General features: G+C 39.7%; 1 protein-coding gene across 1 annotated transcript; it reads left to right on the forward strand.

Annotated features, from left to right (window-relative positions):
* The first annotated feature begins 2,702 nt into the window (after positions 1–2,702).
* GLDN (gliomedin) lies at positions 2,703–21,062 on the forward strand. Its single transcript, XM_054388171.1, has 10 exons — positions 2,703–3,014; positions 7,358–7,409; positions 11,134–11,151; positions 12,329–12,436; positions 14,618–14,764; positions 15,424–15,549; positions 16,900–16,980; positions 17,066–17,191; positions 17,725–17,875; positions 20,603–21,062. Exons 1-10 carry the CDS (start codon positions 2,703–2,705, stop codon positions 21,060–21,062), a joined length of 1,581 nt encoding a protein of 526 aa, XP_054244146.1.
* Positions 21,063–21,656: the final 594 nt, after the last annotated feature.

Here is a 21,656-nt window from a genome sequence, read left to right on the forward strand (position 1 = left end):
CTATGAAATTATGAACTAAGCTTGCGTAAGATACAATGTCTTCTGGAAATTTCTATGAAAGGTCATATTTCTTTTTTAATTTTTTTCCTTCACAAGATTAATCCTGCAAGGAAAAGTCAGATATGCACTGCTGTGATGAGCTAGGATATCAATGACAGAGTAAACAATTATTCTTATAATCTTCAGTGGCATCAGAAAGACTATTTACATATAAGAAGAACTTGGGTGATAGCTTTAGAATCATCTGTCAAGGCCTCAGATGTGATTTTTCAGGAGGTTTTTACATATTTGGTTTGGTTATTATTCCTTAATGCCAATATTTTACTGATGGAACACATTCTGAGACTGTTCATCCTGCAAAAAACTATGCACATCTGTGTGGTGTTAGTGCTCTTACATAAGATGGGTTATCTGCAACAATATGGTAAAGAGTGCAATCTGTAATTTAAACTCCAGTGAGATTCTTTTTTCATGTGTGAACATTTCATTGGAGGCTAGTAGTGGGAATGTAAACATAATCAGATAATGAAGATGCTGTTCTGTCAATGGGTTATGATTTTTTTGGGGGGGGGGTTGTTAGTTTGGGGTTTTTTGGTTTTGTTTTGGGGGTTTTGTTTGTTTGTTTTTATTAGCCAAATTAAGTTTTAAATAGTGTAGTGTTTCCAAAAGTAACCACCTGACACATTAGATTCCTGATCTTGTTCTGTAAAATACAGAAAGCTGAAAAACTTACTGTGACATGGCAGAAGCTGGTCAAGCAGAAGAGGTCTGAGTGTAACTGGTTCCTAGACCATAAGGGAGAAGTATTTGTGTAACAGAGTGATTTTTTTTTCCTCACATTTGCCTGCTGTCCAGGGTGAAAGGGGCATTTTTGTGTATATCTGCAGTATGTGTGAGCTACCAGAGAGATCCCCATGATCCTGTATTACAGCACACAAGAGAAGATTGTGATGATATAGGACACCTGTTCAGAATGTTGAGCGTTCTTGGAGCAGACACAGAGGAGGTCACAAAAACGTGAGGGCTGGAACACCTCTGCTCTGAGGACAGGCTGAGAGAGTTGGGATTGTTCAGGCTGGAGAATGCCTCAGGGAGAACTTATTAAGGCCTTTCAATACTTAAAGGGGACCTTATAAGAAAGATGAGGCCAATCATTTTAGCAGGGCCTGGTGTGACAGGACAAGAGGTGATAGATTTAGACTAAAAGCAGGGAGATTCAGACTAGATGTAAAGAACAAATTTTATACACTGAGGGTTGTGAAGCACTGGCACAGGTTCAGTGAAGTGCCAGATGCCCCATTTCTGGAAACACTCAAGGTCAGATTGGACAGGGCTCTGAGCAACATACTCTAGTTGAAAATGTCCCTCCTTACTGCAGCCTGGGTTGGACTAGATAGCCTTTAAGATCCTTCCAACCCAAACAACTTCATGATTCTGTGCCAGTGAGCCTTTGGATGTATGATAATTTTCTTCTCTCTTGTTTCTCATTATGGAATGAGATGGAATGATGTTTGTCCCCTCTACTTTAATCTTGCTCTATCTAAACCCATTCATAACAGTTTCAGAAGAAAAGAGTCTCCAATGTCATGCATGAGGACATTAATCAATGTTTTTTGTAGTAATTTATTATTTCAGAGATGAGAACTTTAATATGATGGGGCTGATTTCCTGTCTTGGCTTCTCCACTGGGTTTAACCAACTACAGCAGAACTGCATGTATTAAACTCAAATTTGATTATTCGCCCCCCACAGTGCACTGTGGGGTTAGTGTGAGTTACAGGTCGATGGCATAGTTAAAATAGAGACAAAATGTTGTACCTGAGCAGTTGCAGGGATCTGCAGAGAACTGTCACTTTGACAAAGTTAGGATCAAGAACACGTTCATGTAGGACACTTGGCATTCAAAAGCTGTGAATTCCTTGAGACTGATTTGATGTAGCAAGAATGTAAGAAAGCACAACTGCTTTGTCTTTGAAATGAAAATATCAGCCTTTAAAAGAACGTTTCTAAACAATATTCTGAGTTTAGCAACTTTCATATTCTTAATGAAGTCTCCATATTTGGTCAAATTTTGCTGTCCACAACAGTGAAATCCTGGGTAATTTCATTTACTATGAATTAATTTTGAACAAAATTTGTTATATTAAAGATACTGTCACAGAAAGGTTGGTAGGAATAACTTGGGAGAAGTCTGTGCTTCAACACCTAAAGCAACAGGTGAAGCACATTAGTGAATGCCACAGGATGTTCTTGAAATAGCGAAGTGCTCCTATGGACTGCAGAATAACAGCTATGTGTAAAGCGGGGATTTTTATTGTGCAGTATCCTTTGCTGCTGGCAGCACAGTTTTGGGGAATAAAGTACCTGGAAAAAGTCACACGCGATTTGAGTCGTTTAAAAGTACGTCGTGGCTACGGGCAGAGGCAGCTTAAGGGCTGCCCTAGGCATTTCCCTCTGGAAATGACTAGCGGCAGCGTCCCGTCCCCGCCCTGCCCGACCTTGCTAGGAGCGGGCGACGTACCGAGGTGCCAGGCGCAGGTGTGGGCGGCTGCTGGGCTGCCCGGTCCGCGCCCTGTCCCCACGCTCCGGAGGCTGCCGGCCCGTCGCCGCCACTCCCCTCCGCGCAGACTACGTCCCACGGCACAGAGAGTGGCACATAAATCCCTGCCCTCCGGCTCGACGGTCCGCAGGGAGCCGCGGTGATGGAGGCGGCGGGCGGGCGGGCGCTGCCGTGTCTACTGACCGCCGTGGGGCTGCTCTCGGCGCTCAGCGCCGCCGGGACGCTCTTCTTGCTGGCGCAGTGGCGGGAGCTGGGTGCGGCGCTGCGGGAGCTCGAGGCGACGCGGCCCGCCGCGGCCAACGGCTCCGTGCGGAGCCTGCCGGGTGCCGCCGGTCCCGGCCAACCGACCCCCGCCGCCCGCAGCAAGCGGAGCCGCCGCGTGGAGCGCGCCCGCGGGCACATCCGCGCCGAGAACGAAGACCTGCTGATGCTGATGACCTACTCCATGGTGCCGGTAGGGCGGAGGCGCCCCTCCCGGCGGGGCTGGGGGCGGGCACCGGCCTGCGGCTGCCCTCCGCGGGGCTTTGCCCACGGAAGGTACCCCACAGAGCCGGGGCCCAGCGGGAGGGTGGGAACCCAGCGACGACGGTGATGGCCTACGGACCAGCGCCCCCCACATTTACTTTGGCGTTGCCAGGGCTCACGCAAGGTCTATATCGTATGAAAATACCTACTTGATGTTTTGGGAGCAAAGCACTCTGCTTTGCCTGCTGCGACAGCTGTCATCTGTAAATGCTGAGCCATATAGCTGAGAGGTTATGATTAAACTTTTAAAATTATAGTTGCACAGACAAATGAAGTTGTTTGTTAGTAGCATGGATTTAATGAAACTTCAAAAAATGTAGTTGCAAAATGTCAGCTCTCTAGTTTTAAATTCTCTGCACCACTATTATGAACCTTCTATGTGTTTTCTACTACTCAGCATCTCAAGATGAGGTGTTTGACCTTAATTGACCACCACGTTTCTTTGAAATTGATCATGCCCTTTCAGTGTTGAGAGGATTTGATGGATGTGAAGAGAACTATATGTCTTTTCTCTGACAAAACTGCATCATTTTTTGCACTTCAATGAAAGATTATTGATGCTTGGTAGGAGGTAGATCATGCTGCTGAAAGATTTTGAAGAAAAAAGAAAAATACCACTACTGAGAGAACTGTAGTGGAAATTCTGTCTCAGTAAGGATAGCAGGCCTAGGTGCCCAAGAAGCAGGAAAGGCTAACCTCAAGTTCTTACTGATGCAACTAATATTATTAAAGTCACAGAAAACACCTTTTCATTAATGTTCCACTGGCATTTTTGTTATTAAACCATTGCAATGATAACATACCCATCAATATTAAACTAGTTGTTCGTAGCATAGACTTTTGGTAATGCAGTTGTTTGGAGGTTTAGAATATATACATTAAAAAAAATATTTAATTTATTTTAGCTAAGCCATTTAAGTCCTTGTGATTTGTATTTGGAATTTGCAGTACAAGACTTCTGCAATTCAAACAATGTCTTTTTAAATGAGAGACAAACCCAAAAGATCTTGGATATTCAGCTCTAGTTTCTGATTCCATTTACCAAAGTAGCAACATTTTTCACTGGACCTTGTACATCTTACCAGTGCATTTAATTTTCAGTGCATTTTTAATAACATGTTAAAATCACATTTTTTAAAATCAAAATGGTCCTCAAAATAACATGAATAATACACATTTAAGATTTTTGGCAGTTCAGAAAAAAAACCAACAACTTTTTTTTTTTTAAAGTAGGCTGTAAACCATTAATTTTTAAATATAATTCTCAAGGTACTGTTACTGAGCAGAGTTATTTCAAACCTGGAAATGTAATTTACTTTCTAGAAACACACACTGCCCAAAGCTGGGGGAAAAAATCCCTAAGTTTCTGCCCCAGTGAAATTTTTTTTGGTATCGTATCCAAACTCTTCATCAAAACATTTAGTCAAAACTTTTTCCTGTTTCTTTTAAGAAATAATATTTGTATTTGGCAGTTACAGCTCATTGTGTTCAATATGAATCACTTCTCTGAGTCTAAGGGATACAAAAATAAAATTGTTGGAGAAAAGATTCAGATCCTGGTGGGGATGGGACACTTAATGCCATTTGCTGTTAGGTGCTCAGACTTAAAAGCCTCAGTGGCAGTTGGCTATCTAGATAAGATTGACAGTGGCATATTATCCATTACTACCATTAAATATGTTACTCTCCTGTCATTAGGTATAACGTATGGATTAAATTAATGTTGCCCTTGCCAAATAGCACCAGGTGCCATGGTGTGTATTTTTACAGTCTGTAACAAGGTTATTCACTTGTGGAGCTCGTCCATTTAAGTCACCACTGTGTCTACTGCTGTGTGTGATGTGCTTCATTTAAGTGTAGGTATCGTGCAGAGAGTAGCTTGGGGCTTTTTTGTGGCTTTTTGTTATTGCAAAATTTCAATCAAATATTTTTCATTCTGGCTGATGCTCATAAGAGTGTGTAACTGTGTGCATATCCACTTGCTCAAGGGGACAAAAATCCTTAAAAAAAAATTCAAACACCCCTATTTCCCACTCCTGTATTTTTGTATTTTGTATCCAGCTCTCACTAATGCAATATGAAGACTTGAGTGCTTTTGTAGTGCAACACAAGGTTCCTGCCTGTTGGTAAAATAATCCCTACTAGATTGTGGGCCTCAGAATAATGTTTCAGTTTCTTTGCTTGTGGGCCCTGAATGGAGGTTTTGCTGGAGCAGTATCTCTTGGAGGCTCAGACTTCTGCAGATTGATACTGCAGGTATCAATAACCTACTGCTCCACACAACTGCTGCTCAGGGGAGATCTGCTCTGGCCACTGTTCCATAACCTTTGAAATAACTTTAGGCATCAAAAAGAATATTTTAGCTTTAATAACATGAGTATATTGTGGTTCTGGGCCTTTATTTACATATTTATAAATATATTTATTTATTTAGTAAGAGAAATTGGCAAATCTGCTGATTTAGAAAGGCTGCTGAGAGGGTAACAGTCCAGCAAGTTTGAGTGTTAGGTTTAAAAGTGAGATTTAAGACAGTGTAAAAGGGCACTGGCTTATAAATATCTAATAATATGAGTAGTTTCTTCATAGTTTAGGTTGTCTTTGGAATATTTGTTTGTTTTCCGCTTTAATCAGGAGAAAACTAAGCCTTTAGCATTGAAATAAGATACTTTTATCTGTAGCTTTTCTTCGTGGCAAAGGTGATGCTGGTTGATTGGGTGACTGGTGCACTCATCTTCCATAATTGTGCTGGAGATTCTGTTGTAGGCTATTTCCTGTAGCACACTCACTTCTCAAGTGCCATGTTTTTTGTATGTCACCTGAATTGCACTGATTGGTGAAAATAATGCTGCTGAGATAATTGAAGGGCCCCAAAGCAAGCTGTAATCACTAAACAAAACCACTTAGATTAAAATGCAGTTTGAATTAGAGCACACATGGACAATGTGTATTTTACAAATTACGGGGTAGAAGCAAAGTGGTTTTGAGGGTTGTGTGGGGAAAGAGAACAAGCTAATTCTGGTAATCAAAACCAGTTAGCTCTTCTTAGCTAATTTAAATCGAGTCTAAAACCTCTGATTAAAAGACCTGCTCCAGTAGAGTCTGGGATCCAGTAAATTCTCAATATGTATCTTACAGAATTGAGATCCACAGTCAAATATAGTTTGGTTTTTGCAGCTAAAAGAATATTTGTCATTTATTTAAGTCTTTTAGATTTGACACTTGATGCTAATGATGCATTATTTTTTTAAATTATAATTGTCAGTGGCAAGTAACTGTACTAGAATGCAATGACAGTCTGCTATTGAAGTAGACTTACTCTTCTGTCTTGTGGAATGAATGCATCCCCTTATTTGTAAATATAGTACTTATATAAAGATGAATATATTTGTAACTGAGTAAATAGCTCAAAGTGTCATTTGTTGTGTACAGGGAGATATTAGGTTATGGCTGAACTCAAAGATTGTAAAATCTTTTCCAGCCAGGTAATTCTATGAAGGCTATTGTACAGCCCCAATTTTTTTTTTTCTAACTGTAAGCATTAGACTCTCCAATAAGGAGCTGATGCACTTCCAGTGCTCATGGTCATTATATCATGTTCATCATTTCTGCTAGATGTTATGTTGAACTGCAAAATGTTTTAGTGTTGACTTGGCATGAAGGACATGCAGTGTGTTTGCTCAGTTAAAACCTGTGCATTTTGTAATTGATCATTTTTAGTCTATGAAAGCATCTAGATGAATCTATCTTCTGGCTTGGTTTTTATAAAGACTGTCATTGATGGGATGAAGTATTTTGAATGGATGAATGTCCAGTCCAAATATGCAGATCTTGGTTACTCCAAGATACGAAATTGCTTACTGGAACATAGGCTACTGAGTAAGTTATGTTAGAAAAATATCCATCATTTGATATGAATATAAAATAAAACTGAATATAGTTTTTGTTGGCTGATGTTGATTTTTGGTACTGTCCATTGATAGTCCGTGCACAGACAACCACATATGTTTTACAGTACTACATGGACTTTTATAAACAAAGGATGTTTGAAGTTGTCTGCCCTATTTTCAGCATTTTCAGTAAGGTTGACAATGAGGTATAGATTCCTGTAAAAATGCTGAAGAGATGAGTGTATCATAATGTTAAAGTAGTTCTAAATAGTTTATTCTTGTAAGTACAGAAAGAACAGTTTTATCTTTGTTTGTGGAGCTACTGATGTATCAAAGCAAACTTGTATGGCATGCAGTTTTCAGCTTTACTTTTTTGTGATATTAGGTCCGAGTGATGGTGGATTTATGTAACAGCACAAAAGGGATATGCCTAACAGGTATGTTTATTGCCTTAAGCATTACAGCTGTGTTACCTGCAGGAATACAGGATTTCAATGTTTTCAAAGAATTTGAGGTCAATGATTATGTCAAAGAACCATCCTATTTATTCTGTCAGAATTGACATGCCAATTTGGGTTATTCAGTTTAAAAAAATATGTGCTACTTTGGGACTTAGCTATTTCTACTCACCATAAATACTGAATTTTAAGGAGCAAGGAGCTCAGTTGATGTTACTTGAAGCTACTTCTTTCCCATGTAGTTTTCATAGGCTTGGGTGCTTCAAATACTAATTGAGGTTTAGTCGTGATATCATGGACACATACAAGGTTTAGAACCTTCACAGTATTACAGTATATTGGAGGTTGGAAGGGACCTCAAGAGATCATCAGGTCCAACCCCCCTGCCAAAGCAGGATCACTTAGGGTAGTCCGTACCGGAATGCATCCAGGTGGGTTTTGAAAGTCTCCAGAAAAGGGGACTCCACAACCTCCCTGGGTAGCCTGTTCCAGTGCTCTGTCACCCTCACTGTAAAGAAGTTTCTCCTCATGTTGAGGTGATATCTTCTATGTTCAAGTTTGAACCCATTGTTCTTTGTCTTATCATTGTGCACCACCGAAAAGAGCCTGGCCTCTCCACTTGACACCCACCCCTCAGATATTTATACACATTGATGAGATCCCCTCTCAGTCTTCTCTTCTCAAGACTAAGTAGCCCCAGGGGTCTCAGTCTGTCTTCATAGGGGAGATGCTCAAGTACCCTAATCATCCTTGTAGCTCTCTGTTGGATTCTCTCCAGCAGTTCTCTGTCTTTCTTGAACTGGGGAGCCCAAAACTGGATGCAGTATTCCAGATATGGTCTCACAAGGGCAGAGTAGAGAGGTAGAAGAATTTCCCTAGACCTGCTAGACACACCCTTCTGTAACAGTGTGAGAGCTGAAATCCCCCCTGCCACTGACAATAACCAAGCTAGCTCAGTCTGGAAGCAAAGGAAAGCTGTATTTACAAGCAAATCTACAATCTATGATGAAATGCAATGTGTATGTACAAATATACACAATTCACAACATTTACAAATATGTACAATTAACAGAAAAGCACAACCAAGCCCCCTTTGCTTCCCCCAAGGGGCCTCCCCCCTCAGCCAGAAGGAATCCCCCCAGGTCCCCCTGACAGAAGGCAGAGAGTCAAGAAGCAGAGAGACTGTTAGACTTAGCTTATCAAGGTCAGTGTGTTACCTTCAGCCAGAAAAGAAGAAGAAGCTGGCAGACAGAAAACCGAGCGATCAAGCCGAATCCCAGACTGCCCAAACTCCCCAACCTTGTTTCGAGTAGAGATTCTTAAACATTTCTCTCTCTCCAATGGAAGTGTTTAGAATAATCATTATTTTGCTTTCTTACACCCAGTAGTGATTTATTTACATTCCTTCACCTTCTCTGCTTGAACTTTGTGAAGAAAAATTAAAAAGACCGTCTTAAAACCATCACACCTTCTTGATGTATCCCAGGATACCATTGTCTCTCTTGGCCACAAGGGCACATTTTTGTTCGATGGAGAACTTGCTGTCCACCAGCACTCCAAGTTCTTTCTCTGTGGAGCTGCTTTCTAGCAGGGCAGCACCTAACGTGTACTGTTGCATGTTGTTATTCCTCCCCAGAGGACCTTGCACTTGTCCTTATTAAATTCATGAGGTTTGCGTGCACCCAGCTCTCCAGCCAGTCCAGGTCACGTTGGATGGCTGCACAGCCTGCACAGCCCCCCCAGTTTTGTATCATCAGCAAACTTGCTGAGGGTACTCTCGATCCCCTCATCCAGTATCGGTCCCTGGGAAACGCTACTGGCCACTGGCCTCTAAGTTGACTCTGTGCCACTGATGACAACCCTCTGAACTCTGTTGTGGAGCCAGTTTTCAATCCACCTCACTGACCAGCCATCTATGCCACATCTCCTGAGTTTTTCTATGAGGATGTTATGGGAGACAGTATCAAAAGCTTTACTGAAGTCAGGATATATGACATCCACTGCTCTTCCCTCGTTTACCCATTTGGTTATAATTTCATAGGAGAATCTTGCTTCCATTGTTGTAACTGCTGTGTACTGATGGGATTTAGATGAGCAATGTGTTTGCCTTGGACCATAGCGTAACAGAACATTGGATTTCATGTATGCTGGTGAGAAGTTGGAATAGCCGAAGAGATGAGTGTATCATAATGTTAAAGTAGTTCTAAATAGGTTATTCTTGTAAGTACGGAACCGTAACACACACAGATGTTAAGTACAACTACTGAAACTGTAGATCAGTTCTGATTACAACTGAGACTGAACCACAGGCAACTGAAAAGTTTGTGGTTTTGGGCTCCAGACTTCTGAATTCATGCTATGTGGTGCCTTCTGTGCCTTTTTCTTTCTTGTCTCTGTTACCGGTTTTCTCTGCTTTGGGCTTTGTGAAATTTGCTACTTTTCATGTACCTTTCATATTTATCTTATGCTTATACAAGGATAATCAGGATCCTCAGTTTCTGTGATAAGGAAGTAACTGAATGCACTAATTGATGTAACATTGTAATGTGGGAAAAATGGTCATTTACTGGAAAACTGGCAGAAAGACGTTAACTGACGTTGCTGCCTGTACTGATTAAAAGGGATAATTGCTGTAATGATATTATAAAATGGTTTTTGCTTTACTCATAATGCTTTCTAATTAATGCTGGAAATTGTCCTCTTTAGGGGAATCTAGTAATTACTGTTACTTTCTCATGTGGAGGGTTGCTGAAACAATACAGTATTTTGTGGATGGAGAAAAGTGTTCATAGAACTGATTTGGTTCTTTAATTACAACTGCCACCTTCCTTTGTGTTCTAAGCTGCTTTTCCGGTTTCGTTTTTTTGTTTAGTTAAATGGGGATCACGCAAGATATATCTTCTTACAGAAACATCTTCTGGTTTAATCTTGCTTTACTCATGCCTGCTATGTTTTCTTCTTGTTAAGGCCCTGTACTTTAACTATGTCAGAGAGAGTGGGGTAGATTTTATTGTCTTACATGTTCTTGAATAGCTGGAACAAGTCCAATTTCTGATATACTGGCCAGGTTCTGTGAGGAACTTGGTCCACTCTGGAGAACAATCACCTGTGAAAAACCTGGTTGTGATATAGGTGTAGTTAATAAGAATTACAAGATAATTTTTCTTTCTACTGAAATAGTTTAAATTCTGTACTGCAATGAAATATCTATAAAACACAGAGTATAGCATGTATTTTTAAGATGTATTTTCAGGAGTATTTTTGACTGTGACATTCGTCAGTGTTGTAAAGCTGTTCTACTATGATGAGATTTTGGAGAACTCTTATGTAAAAGGAATGCAATGACTGCTTGATGCCTTCCATCCATCATGTTACAAAAGCACTTAAGCCTCTGACAGAGAGATTACACTGCAGGCGTTTGTTTATCAAACCATTATCAGTTGACAAAATGTATTGGTAGACGTAGTTGCTTTTAAGGATACTCTGTAAGTCTGTATTTCTGCTAATGTTTAAATTGTTATTTAATACATAACAGTTAAATTGATAAGGGTTAATTTTGAAATGTGTTTTCTTCCCCCTTTAATGTTCTGATCTAGCTCTAATTAGTTTAATTTGGAATTGCTTTCTTTTTTTTTTTTTTTTCTTGCTAGGTCAAACTCACCATTTCTTCTTTCTTGTCTTCCTTTGCTTGTTCTTGTTATAGGCCCTCCAGGTCCCCCAGGTAAGATACTTGGACAAATGCAGTAACATTTTGGGTAATTGAAACCGGTGCTGGTACAAAATATTGAAGAATTGTATGTTTTAGAGAAATCTTCCTTTGCTAATTAGAATGAGGGAGGACTGAATGCCTACCTTTGTAACTTTTGTATTTAGGTCAACTTGTGCTCATTCTGAGAAGGGGGAGGTTTTGGTCATTATACTGTTCTAGCAGAGGGAATAGAATAGTTATATATTTGATTAGCACCAGGTGGAATTAAGAGTGCTTAAGTGGCATTTAGCTGAAGAGTGTGTATGTATGTATGTATATACACACACACACACACACACACATATATATATATAACCTCCCCGAGTAAACGGATACTATAATTTAACACTAAAAGCATCTCTTCTAAAAGTGTTGGTAACTGATTCCACCTTCCCACCTTCTCCACAGCTTTCCTCCTTCCTTATTTAATTCTCTTGTTCTAGTCTCACTCATGTGGTTGCTAGGTTATATGAATGGCTATTTGCTTTCTTTCTGTGCTTCTTTAGCTGTGGTTCTGCTTAGAATAATTCTCTGTATCAGAAAAGTGTCAGGTACTTTTTGTATGTGAGGGTTCAAATAGCAATGAAGAGGGAGTGATGTCTTCTCTATCAACCAGTCATGGTTTGGCGCTACAATATTCTGGGCAAGTAGGTAAATGCTTTCCTTGTGTTAATGTGTGTAATCTGGCCAATATTATAAGCAACATTAAGGCTTGGGTGTTTTGTGGAAGATGTTACAGCTGCTGCCAAATTCATAAATAGGGTGGGTTCTACTGTGTGTGTGTCCTTGACGTGGAATCCAAAAAGCCAATCTGTGATGTCCTTAATGCAAAATGTGTGCAAAATTCTGTCCAGTCATTTTTCTCATACTAAAGCAAACAAGTACCTTACCTTTAGGTTTGTTTCTTATTTTTTTGTTGTGGGTGGATGTTTTTTATTTCTTGGCTAGGAGTGAGGTTTTTTGTGGCATGCATTTGTTTGGGCTTTTTTTTTTCCCCCAGAGGATACTATGTTAGCATGGAGAGAACTTAATAACTAATTAGAGGTTTTGGTATGTCTAAAGAATATAGGAATATAATCATACTATATGTAAATATAGTAGATTTAAGGATAAAATGGGAAAATTCAGTTAATCTGTTTGGTTTGTTCAGGGCCTCCTGGACTTGATGGAATACCTGGCTACAATGGATCAGATGGAGTTCCAGGTACACCGGGACAAAAGGGAGAACCAGGAATAAACGGAAAAAGAGGAAAAATAGGTATTTTGTTTTGTGTGGGGTTTTTTGTTTGTGTTTTCTTGTTTTATGGTTGTCTAAAAATGAAATGCTTTCTTACTGTAATATTCAGATGTACTTAGGTTTAGACCTTTGTACAAGGAGAAGGGTTTCAAAGTTTAAAAAGATGTTACATGACAGAATTCTTTAGTGTTCGTTGTCTTATACTAAGCTTTGGTAGATTACTTCAGACTTACTCCAGTGAGGAAGATGGTATACATACACTGTAGAATATTGCAAATAAAAGCTATTGAATGCACTTGACTGAATCTCAGTATTCTGTACTTGCTAGTAATTACTATTATTGTGAATATTTCCATTCCCTCAGCCTGCCAACATAATGTCCCTTAGACTCAGGTGTCTTAAAAAAAGCAAGTCAGAGTTAAGGAGCGGAAGCTGTTGTATGTTACCAGAGTTATGGTTCTAGATTCCTAATTACTATGGCAGGAGCAGTATATTGCTATATTTTTCTTTTTTCTGTATTGTCCATTTAGGCAGGAAATTTGGAGCAGTTCCACCCCCCCCTTACCCCCTTTAATCTCAAATAAGCTTTTTAATGCAGTTGGGTCTCTAGGTACAGTTTTAATGTGGCTGACACAGAGTAGCTCTGCTGAATATAAATGGCCCATAGGCTGTGTGTAGCTCACAAGCACTTTTCCATGTTGGTTGAGGAAATTATTTGTCCCAACTTAGTGATTTCACTGTGTCATGTTTCTGCTAAGAAGAGAGAACCAGCAGCAGAAGTGCCATCATCTCTTAGCTGTCCCACTCAGCAGCACATGAATAAATTCTGACAGGACAAAGGCTGACTATAGAGAGCAGTAGTAGCCCTGGCATGCTGGATTCACCAGGTCACTGTGCAGTAGCTGAAACGGCAAGTAGATAGTTACTGGGTTCAGAGCCTGTAAACTACTGTGAAGTTGTAAAGCAGTAATTGGTTTATCCGCTGACTGATGTGCAATAACTACGTGTAGGCACTAATTCATAATTGGTGCCTTCAAGGCAGAGTGGGAAAGCAGTGGGTTGTGCTTGGTAGGAGGGTACGGAGACAAATGGTCATCAGAGTGGTAGAACTGAGAGAGGGTAGAGAAAAGGAAGGCTGTCTGTGAGTAGATAGGCTGATGTGAGCAGTTTGGCACTCATAGTAGCTCACTGTAAGCTGTGTGGGCTTGCTGGCTGGTGCAAGTGGAACAATCCATATTACATGGTTTGTCATTTTAGTAGCCTCAACTCTGTTTTAGAACTGGAAATGAAAGTGAGAACCAGTCTTCAGAGTCACATAGCAACTGTGCCAAAGACATGTTTCAGATTTCACCCCAAAACTCTAATTTTGTTTCTAATTTCACAAAATCAATTTAAATAGTAAAACCAGAAGTAAAAAGCCAAGCATTTTATTCCCAAGTATTAACAAATGAAATGTATTTGAAACCTATGCCTTCAGGAGCACTGACTTTTGTATTTGTACAATTGCTATGTTTCTGTCTCCTAAAGCAAGAAAACAGTAACTGCCACAAAAGTAGAGGGTGCGAGGTTTTGATGTGTCAGTTGTACAAATACACTGCTGTTTTCCTTACTGTAAAACTAAATCTCACAGGGCAAAGGAATGCTTTGTTAACTATGCTACTTTACTAAATTATCAATGCAGAAAGCAGGCTGCTGTTCATGCTTCCAAGTGTATGATGAAGGTTATAGTAGCCCTCAATACAGCAGACACAGCTACGTGTTACTATGTAGCTGTGCCTGTGCTCTGTTGGAACAGTGGAAAAATGTTAAAGGTGCAATGTGTGGTTTTAGTGTGTAATTAAGAGAAAGTCTAGAGGTACCATGACAAGGCCCTTCTTTAATGCCTTGCAAACATGAAATAAATTTATTACTTCGCATCTCACCTAAGTATTCTGATTTACCCAGAAATTCTTCAGCCAGTGTTAGCAAAGCCAAGGTCTTGATCAAAACTCAGAGATTGCTAGGTAAAGAACATACTAAGTTGCACCAAACCTTCATATTAGGTTACAGTGCTGTTTTGAAGTGAGAGCAAATTGCAGTTACCAGTTAAATGCAGGTGGAAAAAAACCAGCTAGCGTGAATATGGTTTCTATTAAAAATAGTATTGATTGATGCTTAATATTGGAACAGCATTGTTTGCACTGAAATGCTTTTTATTTCCAGGCATGCCAGGTCCAAAAGGTGATCAAGGACAGAAAGGAGAACCTGGAGAAATGGGCTTACCTGGCAAGGATGGTATGCCAGGAGGAAAAGGTGCAAGAGGAGCAAAGGGTGAAAAGGGAGATGCAAACAATGATGTTGTATTGGAAGGTAGGAAGAAGAGCATTATTGCAACAGTGTACTTGACAAAATGATACACTCTGCTTCTGAAGCATGGATGTGATTTGCAAGGGTAACACCAACCAGTATAACCACATTATCCACAGTGAAGTTTGTTAAGTATTGCTCTGCCCAGGAGATAATGTTCTCTTTTTAATGCAAGTCTTCACAACAATTTTTCTGCTTGGGCTTTGGATTGAGGTGTACATGCATTCCCCCCTTTCCAGTATATTTCTAGACAGATGACCCCCAGCACTTCCTGCAGGTTAGTTTTGTTTTTCTTCTATAAAATGTGAGGCTCCATGTATTGCAGACAGGAATACATGAAGCAGCCACAAATGTAACCTGTGTAAAATTGTAGCATCTGAAGTTGAGATCTTAGAATACAGTAAGTAAAAGGCAACAGTGCTTCATAACTCTCTAATGTGCCTGTAATCCAGACAGAAAAATTATATTGGTGTCCTGCACCTTGTGAAGTTCTGTATGGTTCACCTTGCAACAAACAGCATACTTCTATATGCAGAAATTACTTAAGAAGAGAGAAACTATTTTGAGGAGATCTCAAAGTCCATCATGTGGACACATACAGTTCTCCACAGGTTGTGTGTTGCCTGCAGGGCCTGTGACATTGTGCTATGTTTTGTCTGTAGGTGCAAAAGGCGAACCTGGACTGCCAGGGCCCCCTGGACCACCTGGACCCCCAGGGCCTCCAGGAAAACGTAAAGGCAAAGGTAAAGTGCAGCTTCAGGAGAACATATACAGCAGCAAATGCACAGGTTAGTTCATTCCAGTGTACTTTTTAGTACTGTAAACAGATTCGAGATTAAACCCATTGCTCTAAGTCTCGCAAAACATTAGTTACATGTTTAATCTGCTGGTATAAGTAAAACTGCACAAACTTAAAGCTGAGCATGTGTTTAGGTGTTTTGCTGAAATGTGATTTGGATAAGGCAGTGAGCTATCTCCAGTATATTAGTATTTAAGTTGTGTTAGGCTAATACTCAAGCAAATTATTTATGCCTGGTGTTTTTCATTAGATGTGGCATAGTTGGAAAGTAAGAGAAATGCTGTTGAAATTTTTAGCTTTTAAATGCTGAAGTTTAATTTTACATGTAAATATAGCCTGGTTAACAGGTATTATATTTCACTGTATTCTGCAAGAAATTGCCCGGTCATTGGCAGCACTGAAGCAAGCATGAACTAGCTGAAACTTTGAAAGGTTGGAGGAATACAAAAGGGTTCTCTGAGACTTGGTTTTCATTTGAAGATGTAAGCTTTGGAGTAGGATGCTCTTGAGTTCTTTTCTATTGTTACTCTTTATCATTATTGAATCCTGACTGCCAGGTGGGTCACGAGTCCCTTTTATTTCCTTTACTGTAGTTGTATTGGTGACATATATGACTAATTCTAATATTCAGAAAGTAAAAATTAAAGACAAAGCAGATTCCCTTCCAACTGTGACTGCAAATTGCACAGCAGATACTGTTAGAACCAAAATAAGAGTTTCCAGGTTGCCAGGTCATAGACTGTGCACTGAAGCATAGCAGCTGCGGCACCTTGTTCTCTTTAAAATCACCAATTAAGGTTCTTTATTGCTTCTTTAGTGGAATGGATGCCTGACCTGCATTTCTTGTCCATTATGTGCCCAGTATATGTGTTAATGCTTTATTACTGTCTTGGACATTTAGAGCAGGAGGAAAACGTCCAGTGTTGCCTACGGGATATACCCCCTCTGCTGGTGCATGTAGATTTTGTCAAGAAGCTTTTGATAGCCATCACTATTTCTCAAGAGTTGCTAGCTCAGTTGTCTAAAGTTATCTAAGGAAAGAGACAACTCTGTCTTACTAAGCAGGTACTCAGAAATTCAGCAATTAAACCTGTTGAACAAAGTAAGTTACTCCTGGAATTTTGTCAGCCTGATAGCTTTAAGAAAACAAACCAGCCCAAGCACTTCATTTCCTTGGCAGTCTTTTTTTATCTATTTTCTTTCTATCCAGACCAGTCTAATCTCCCCCCATCTCCCCGCCCCGATTAAACAAAATCACTGTTGTCATTCCTTTATTTTAGTGGAGTCACTATCAAATGCAGAAAAATGACATGCATTACCTTTTCTCTCTCAACTCTAGGTGAGACATGTGCTGTACCAAATGATGATACTCTGGCTGGGAAAGCTGAAGACAGAACTCCTGGTCCTTCAAAAAAAGCTGGTAACCTGCTATAAACCATGACTGACTAACTGCTACCTAGTGGTGTAATGTTACAGATAATGGATATATACTTTTTCTCTACTAGCATGTGTCATAACATCTGTAGGAAGTCCTGTTCACTTTGTCAGTGTACAGCAGACATTTGGAACTTGGATGAGGGAGCCTGCAAATATAAGTGATGAGAGGATTTGGCTTACCATGCACTTCTCAGGTACAGTAGTAGCTGTCACTGATCAAAAATCAGCAAAAATGCCTGTTTTTAGCACCTGTTTGGTGTTTTTTGTTTTGTTCCCTTTCCCCCTTTTTTTTCCACTTTTCCTTCTATCAATAGTTCCCTATGTCTTTCCATCCATAAATTGTAGCTAGGGGTTTCGTCTTCTCATTTAGCTAGGCATGAAGAGGAGTTAGATGCTACATAAGCTACATTTAATGCAGGAAAAATTCCAGGATCTAAGTGGAAAAATAATTTTTTTTTCCCCCCATATGTTTATCAGCTGTGTTCAGAATTAGGGCCCATCAGGTCTGTGGGAAGCAGGCCCTTGAACACCACCTCCACAGACTGTTATTTTGTGTGTGTGCGTGTGTTTGGGTTATTTTATCATATTCCAGCAAGTGGAATCACTACTGAAAACACAAATAAAATTGTTGTCTTTCAGGTATTTGATTGAGATTGACTTTCAGTAGAGATTTGATTTTATGGTAGGGACTTCAAAATTAGATGAACCATGTTTTCCCTTCATTTAGGAAACTCTATAAAGGAATATGAGAATTCCAATGCCTTGCTGAATGACAGCTACAGGATCATTAACATCACAGGATTCTTTTATGGATGTGGTCATGCAGTACAAAACAATCACCTCTACTACCAAAAGGGAGGAACCAATGTCATTCTGAAGTAAGTCATCAAAACAAGAATTGGTCCAGCTGCAGTCTGGGGGATGCAGATATGTGGTTACATGATTGTAGCCCACTTGACTTTCCAGTGCAGCTTGCTGGGTTGATGCACATGGTTTGCTCTCAGACAACACTATTCTTAGCTGGTGGAGGTTGAGGTAATGCTGCTAGTGCAGAGGAATGCACAGAGGCACCAGATGAGGACATGGCGACCTGGTGAAATTGCACATTCTGTTGTGGAGGAGTGGCTCCACTGTTTGATTTCCTCATAATAAGTTCCTACAACTCTTCTGATGCATTTCCCTGAACTGGAACCTGGGACATTACTTTTTCTTCAGTTTCTGCTGAGGAGAGAGACAGACAATACAAATCAAACCCAAAATCTCATCTTGTGGGAAGAGCCAAAGACAGACAGTCCAAGGGCAAGGGCAAGATTGCATCTGCTTTCAAGTTGCCTTACGTGACTTTGATGTTTGAGCCAAGAACATTACTACACTTTGATGTCTGTTCCCAAGCAGGTGTGAGTACTGCTTTCCTAAATTCATTTGGATGCCAAGGAATGTGAGCAAGCTGCTTGGATTCTATAACATTTTTTTCTGCCAAAGACAAGCCCACTTTTTGGCAACCTCCTTTAAACATCTTTAGGCTTTTTGTTTCTACATCTGTGAAAGACCATCTCTGTCTAAGCAATGCACCAGTGATAGGTTGCTCACCTTGGCTTGGGTACTGTACAGATGTACACAAAGTACTTGTGGAATTTTCAAAACCTAAGAAGTTGCTGAGAGATGCCCTGTCTGTTCAGTTACTCATCTTCAGCACAGGTAGAATGAGGCACTATGAATTCTGTGACAGTGAAGTTCTTGATTTTGAGCTGCAGAAAAGCTTCTGGGAGTTCATGTATTGGTTAATGTAAAGAACAGTAGACGACCTGCTTGGTTCATATTTGAAGAAAATATTTCAAAGGCATTTCCTGTCATATTTAAAAACTTAAAAGTAGGCTTGCCTGACATTTGGCAAGTTTTCTTATGATGCTCAGATCCCTTACATTACAATTGCTTCATTACAATTGCTTCCTTAGTTTCATAAAACACTTTCGCACCTCAGCTGTTTTATGTTGGCTTCATTTATTTTAGTGATTAGAAAAGGGTTTGCAGTTGATGAAAACATTACACTAGGTCTTGTCTTTTACACCAAGGTGCCAAAAGATTAAGATATTTCTGAAACATTTGAAGTTCTAGGCTTCTTGACTGTCCTTGACTGGGGAAGAGAATCTCAGGGATGAAATCTTACTTTGCTCCCTTCATCAATTTCACATAAAAGAGGAAAAGACAGGGTGTTCTGTTTTGCAGATCCTGCATATTTTTAATGGATCTTGTCATGCTTTTTATCTCATTGGCTCTTACAGGAAAAAGATCCTGAAGAAAATCTGCTTTTCTATGTGACTATTCCTGTTCAGGGCTGTCCTTCTATAGCCCTTGCTTGTAAATAACCTTGAGGTTATTTACAAACATGAAGCAACAAATATGATTAACTGGGTTAACACACGTTTATTAGAAATCTTCTCCAGCCTTGAAAACTTTTTCTATTGCACATATGTGCTGCTGGACTATGGGGTTGCTGCAGACACAAGTTTTACAAAAGCTGAGAATCATATAGTTTCACTCATTCTTGACTTTTCTCAGGATGATTTTTCCTGTATATGTTACCAATGCCTCTTGCACAGAAAAATTATTCCTCTAGTATTTTTCCTGCTTTTGTAAGTTCCTGGGTCTGAAATGTTCCTGTCATTAAACCTGTCTTTTCAGAAAACTTCTTGTCACCAACCTATTCCTGCACTGAGTAACATTTTCCCTCTATTTCAGGAATGGAGCCATACAGTTAGCTAGGAGTCAAAGAAATACGTGTGACTACAGAAGGCATTACTTTAAAGGATAGAGACCACTCTCTCTGCCTTTGCTAAAGCACTGCATTATTGACTGATTAAATGCTTAACTACAAATGGGTCATCAGCTACTATCAAGACACTCTTGAACTAGTAGACAATCTCAATTTGGCCTCTCAGTGCTGCTGTCCTCATATTATCATCCTATTAAGGAATTTCAAGGAATAAAACCAATTTTATACATCAGAGATGAGACATTCAGCCTGTCCTGTTGGAGGCCAGCAGGAGGTCAAAATTTTGGCTCTGCAAAAGTAGAATTTTTATTCCTTTGATGTTTGCTTGAGCAAATCACTGCATTATCTGAAATGTTTTCAAAAGAGGAACTTTTAAGACTGGGTGAACCTGCCCAGAATTCAAGCTGGTTTGATCAATCACATTTTCTTTCTTTAGTTCCCACCTAGTAGAAAGCAAACTTCTGTATAGATTTCACAAGTCTGTGCCTTCACCTGGTACCTAATTCTTTTTCATACCCATTACTTTTAGTTGCTTCTTTCATCCTAGTGATAATAAAGCTCATAGACTAAATAAAGTGAAACCTACCCAGGCAAGTTCATGCTCTTGTGCACCTTTTAGATGATTGGTTATTACTTTGGATTTTTCCACTAGTGTTTTGTAAGATGCTTTGAGTGGAGTGCTTAATCTTAAAAGACATCTTAGTGGTCCTTGAACTCAAGTATTTTCAACAATACTCTGCCAGTAATAAAGCACTCTGAACAGATTCAATCAACCAGTGTGTGTAAAAATCAATTTGTAACATGACATACTGAATACTTTCTCTCTTTTCAGACTTGGCCTCGATAAAGCCTCGCTGGGCACACTGCTAATTGAAAATGCCTTGTATCATGGCCGCAACTACCTCTTTTCTAACTCAAAGACCTATTTCAATATAGCGGTGGATGAGAAGGGTCTTTGGATTATATATGCCTCAAGCACTGATGAAAATATAATAGTAGCATGTATTGATGAAGAAACATTCTCAGTCATTCGGCATATCAATACCACGTATCCCAAGTCCAAGGCCGGTAACGCATTCATAGCCTGTGGCATTATGTATGTAACTGATACTAAGGATATGACAGTAAGTTTTGCTTTTGATTTACTGAAAGAGAAGCAGATTGATGCAAGGTTTGAGTTACGGTCTTCACAATCTGTTCTTGCTATGCTTTCATACAGTCTAAGAGATAAGAATTTGTATACATGGGAGAACGGGAGCTTAATGATATACCCTGTACATTTTGGCAGCTGAATGTATTCTAAAACATGTATGGGCGCCATCTTCAACTATAGATCTCTTGGCCTAATTTTCTGTTCACTGATGGTGGCTTGTGACTGTGCCTACAAGGAAGATGGGGCACCTTTGTATAAATCCATGTCCAATTATCTATGCCATTCTCATCTTGAAAGAGCTGTTCTGTACTGCAGCTGACACACAGCACAGATTTGCTTTTGTTTTCCCCTTGTAATTCAGATGTTAATTATATCTAATGTACACTGATTATTCCATGGTCTTGCACTCAGCAGAGACTATTTATAACTTTCAGTTGCAATCATCTTATCTACAATCATTTTCTAGTCAGTGATTGTGGTTTAGTATAAATGTCTAAATAATGAACTTCTGTGTACAAATACCTTTGTCACTCATTCAATACTTGCCACTGATACTCTGTGAACAGTTTGGGGTTTTTTTGACAGAGAGCTGTTAAAAATAATGGGGATGGAAAAGGTTACTTAAATAGACAAAAAGCAGAAAGCTTTAGATTTGACAAGTCTGGTGAACTGTTACATAATCAAAAGCAAAACCCATCCCAAGTACAAGGAAAATAGCAATACTGACATTGAT

The sequence above is a fragment of the Indicator indicator genome, chromosome 16 (assembly GCF_027791375.1).
Source record: "Indicator indicator isolate 239-I01 chromosome 16, UM_Iind_1.1, whole genome shotgun sequence".
Taxonomy (NCBI): domain Eukaryota; kingdom Metazoa; phylum Chordata; class Aves; order Piciformes; family Indicatoridae; genus Indicator; species Indicator indicator.

Coding starts and splice junctions, on each gene's coding strand:
- GLDN (XM_054388171.1), top strand. CDS start 2,703: ATGGAGGCGGCGGGCGGGCGGGCGCTGCCGTGTCTACTGACCGCCGTG. Junction 15,550..16,899: donor ATACAGCAGCAAATGCACAG/GTTAGTTCATTC, acceptor TCTCAACTCTAG/GTGAGACATGTGCTGTACCA. Junction 17,876..20,602: donor GGAACCAATGTCATTCTGAA/GTAAGTCATCAA, acceptor CTCTCTTTTCAG/ACTTGGCCTCGATAAAGCCT.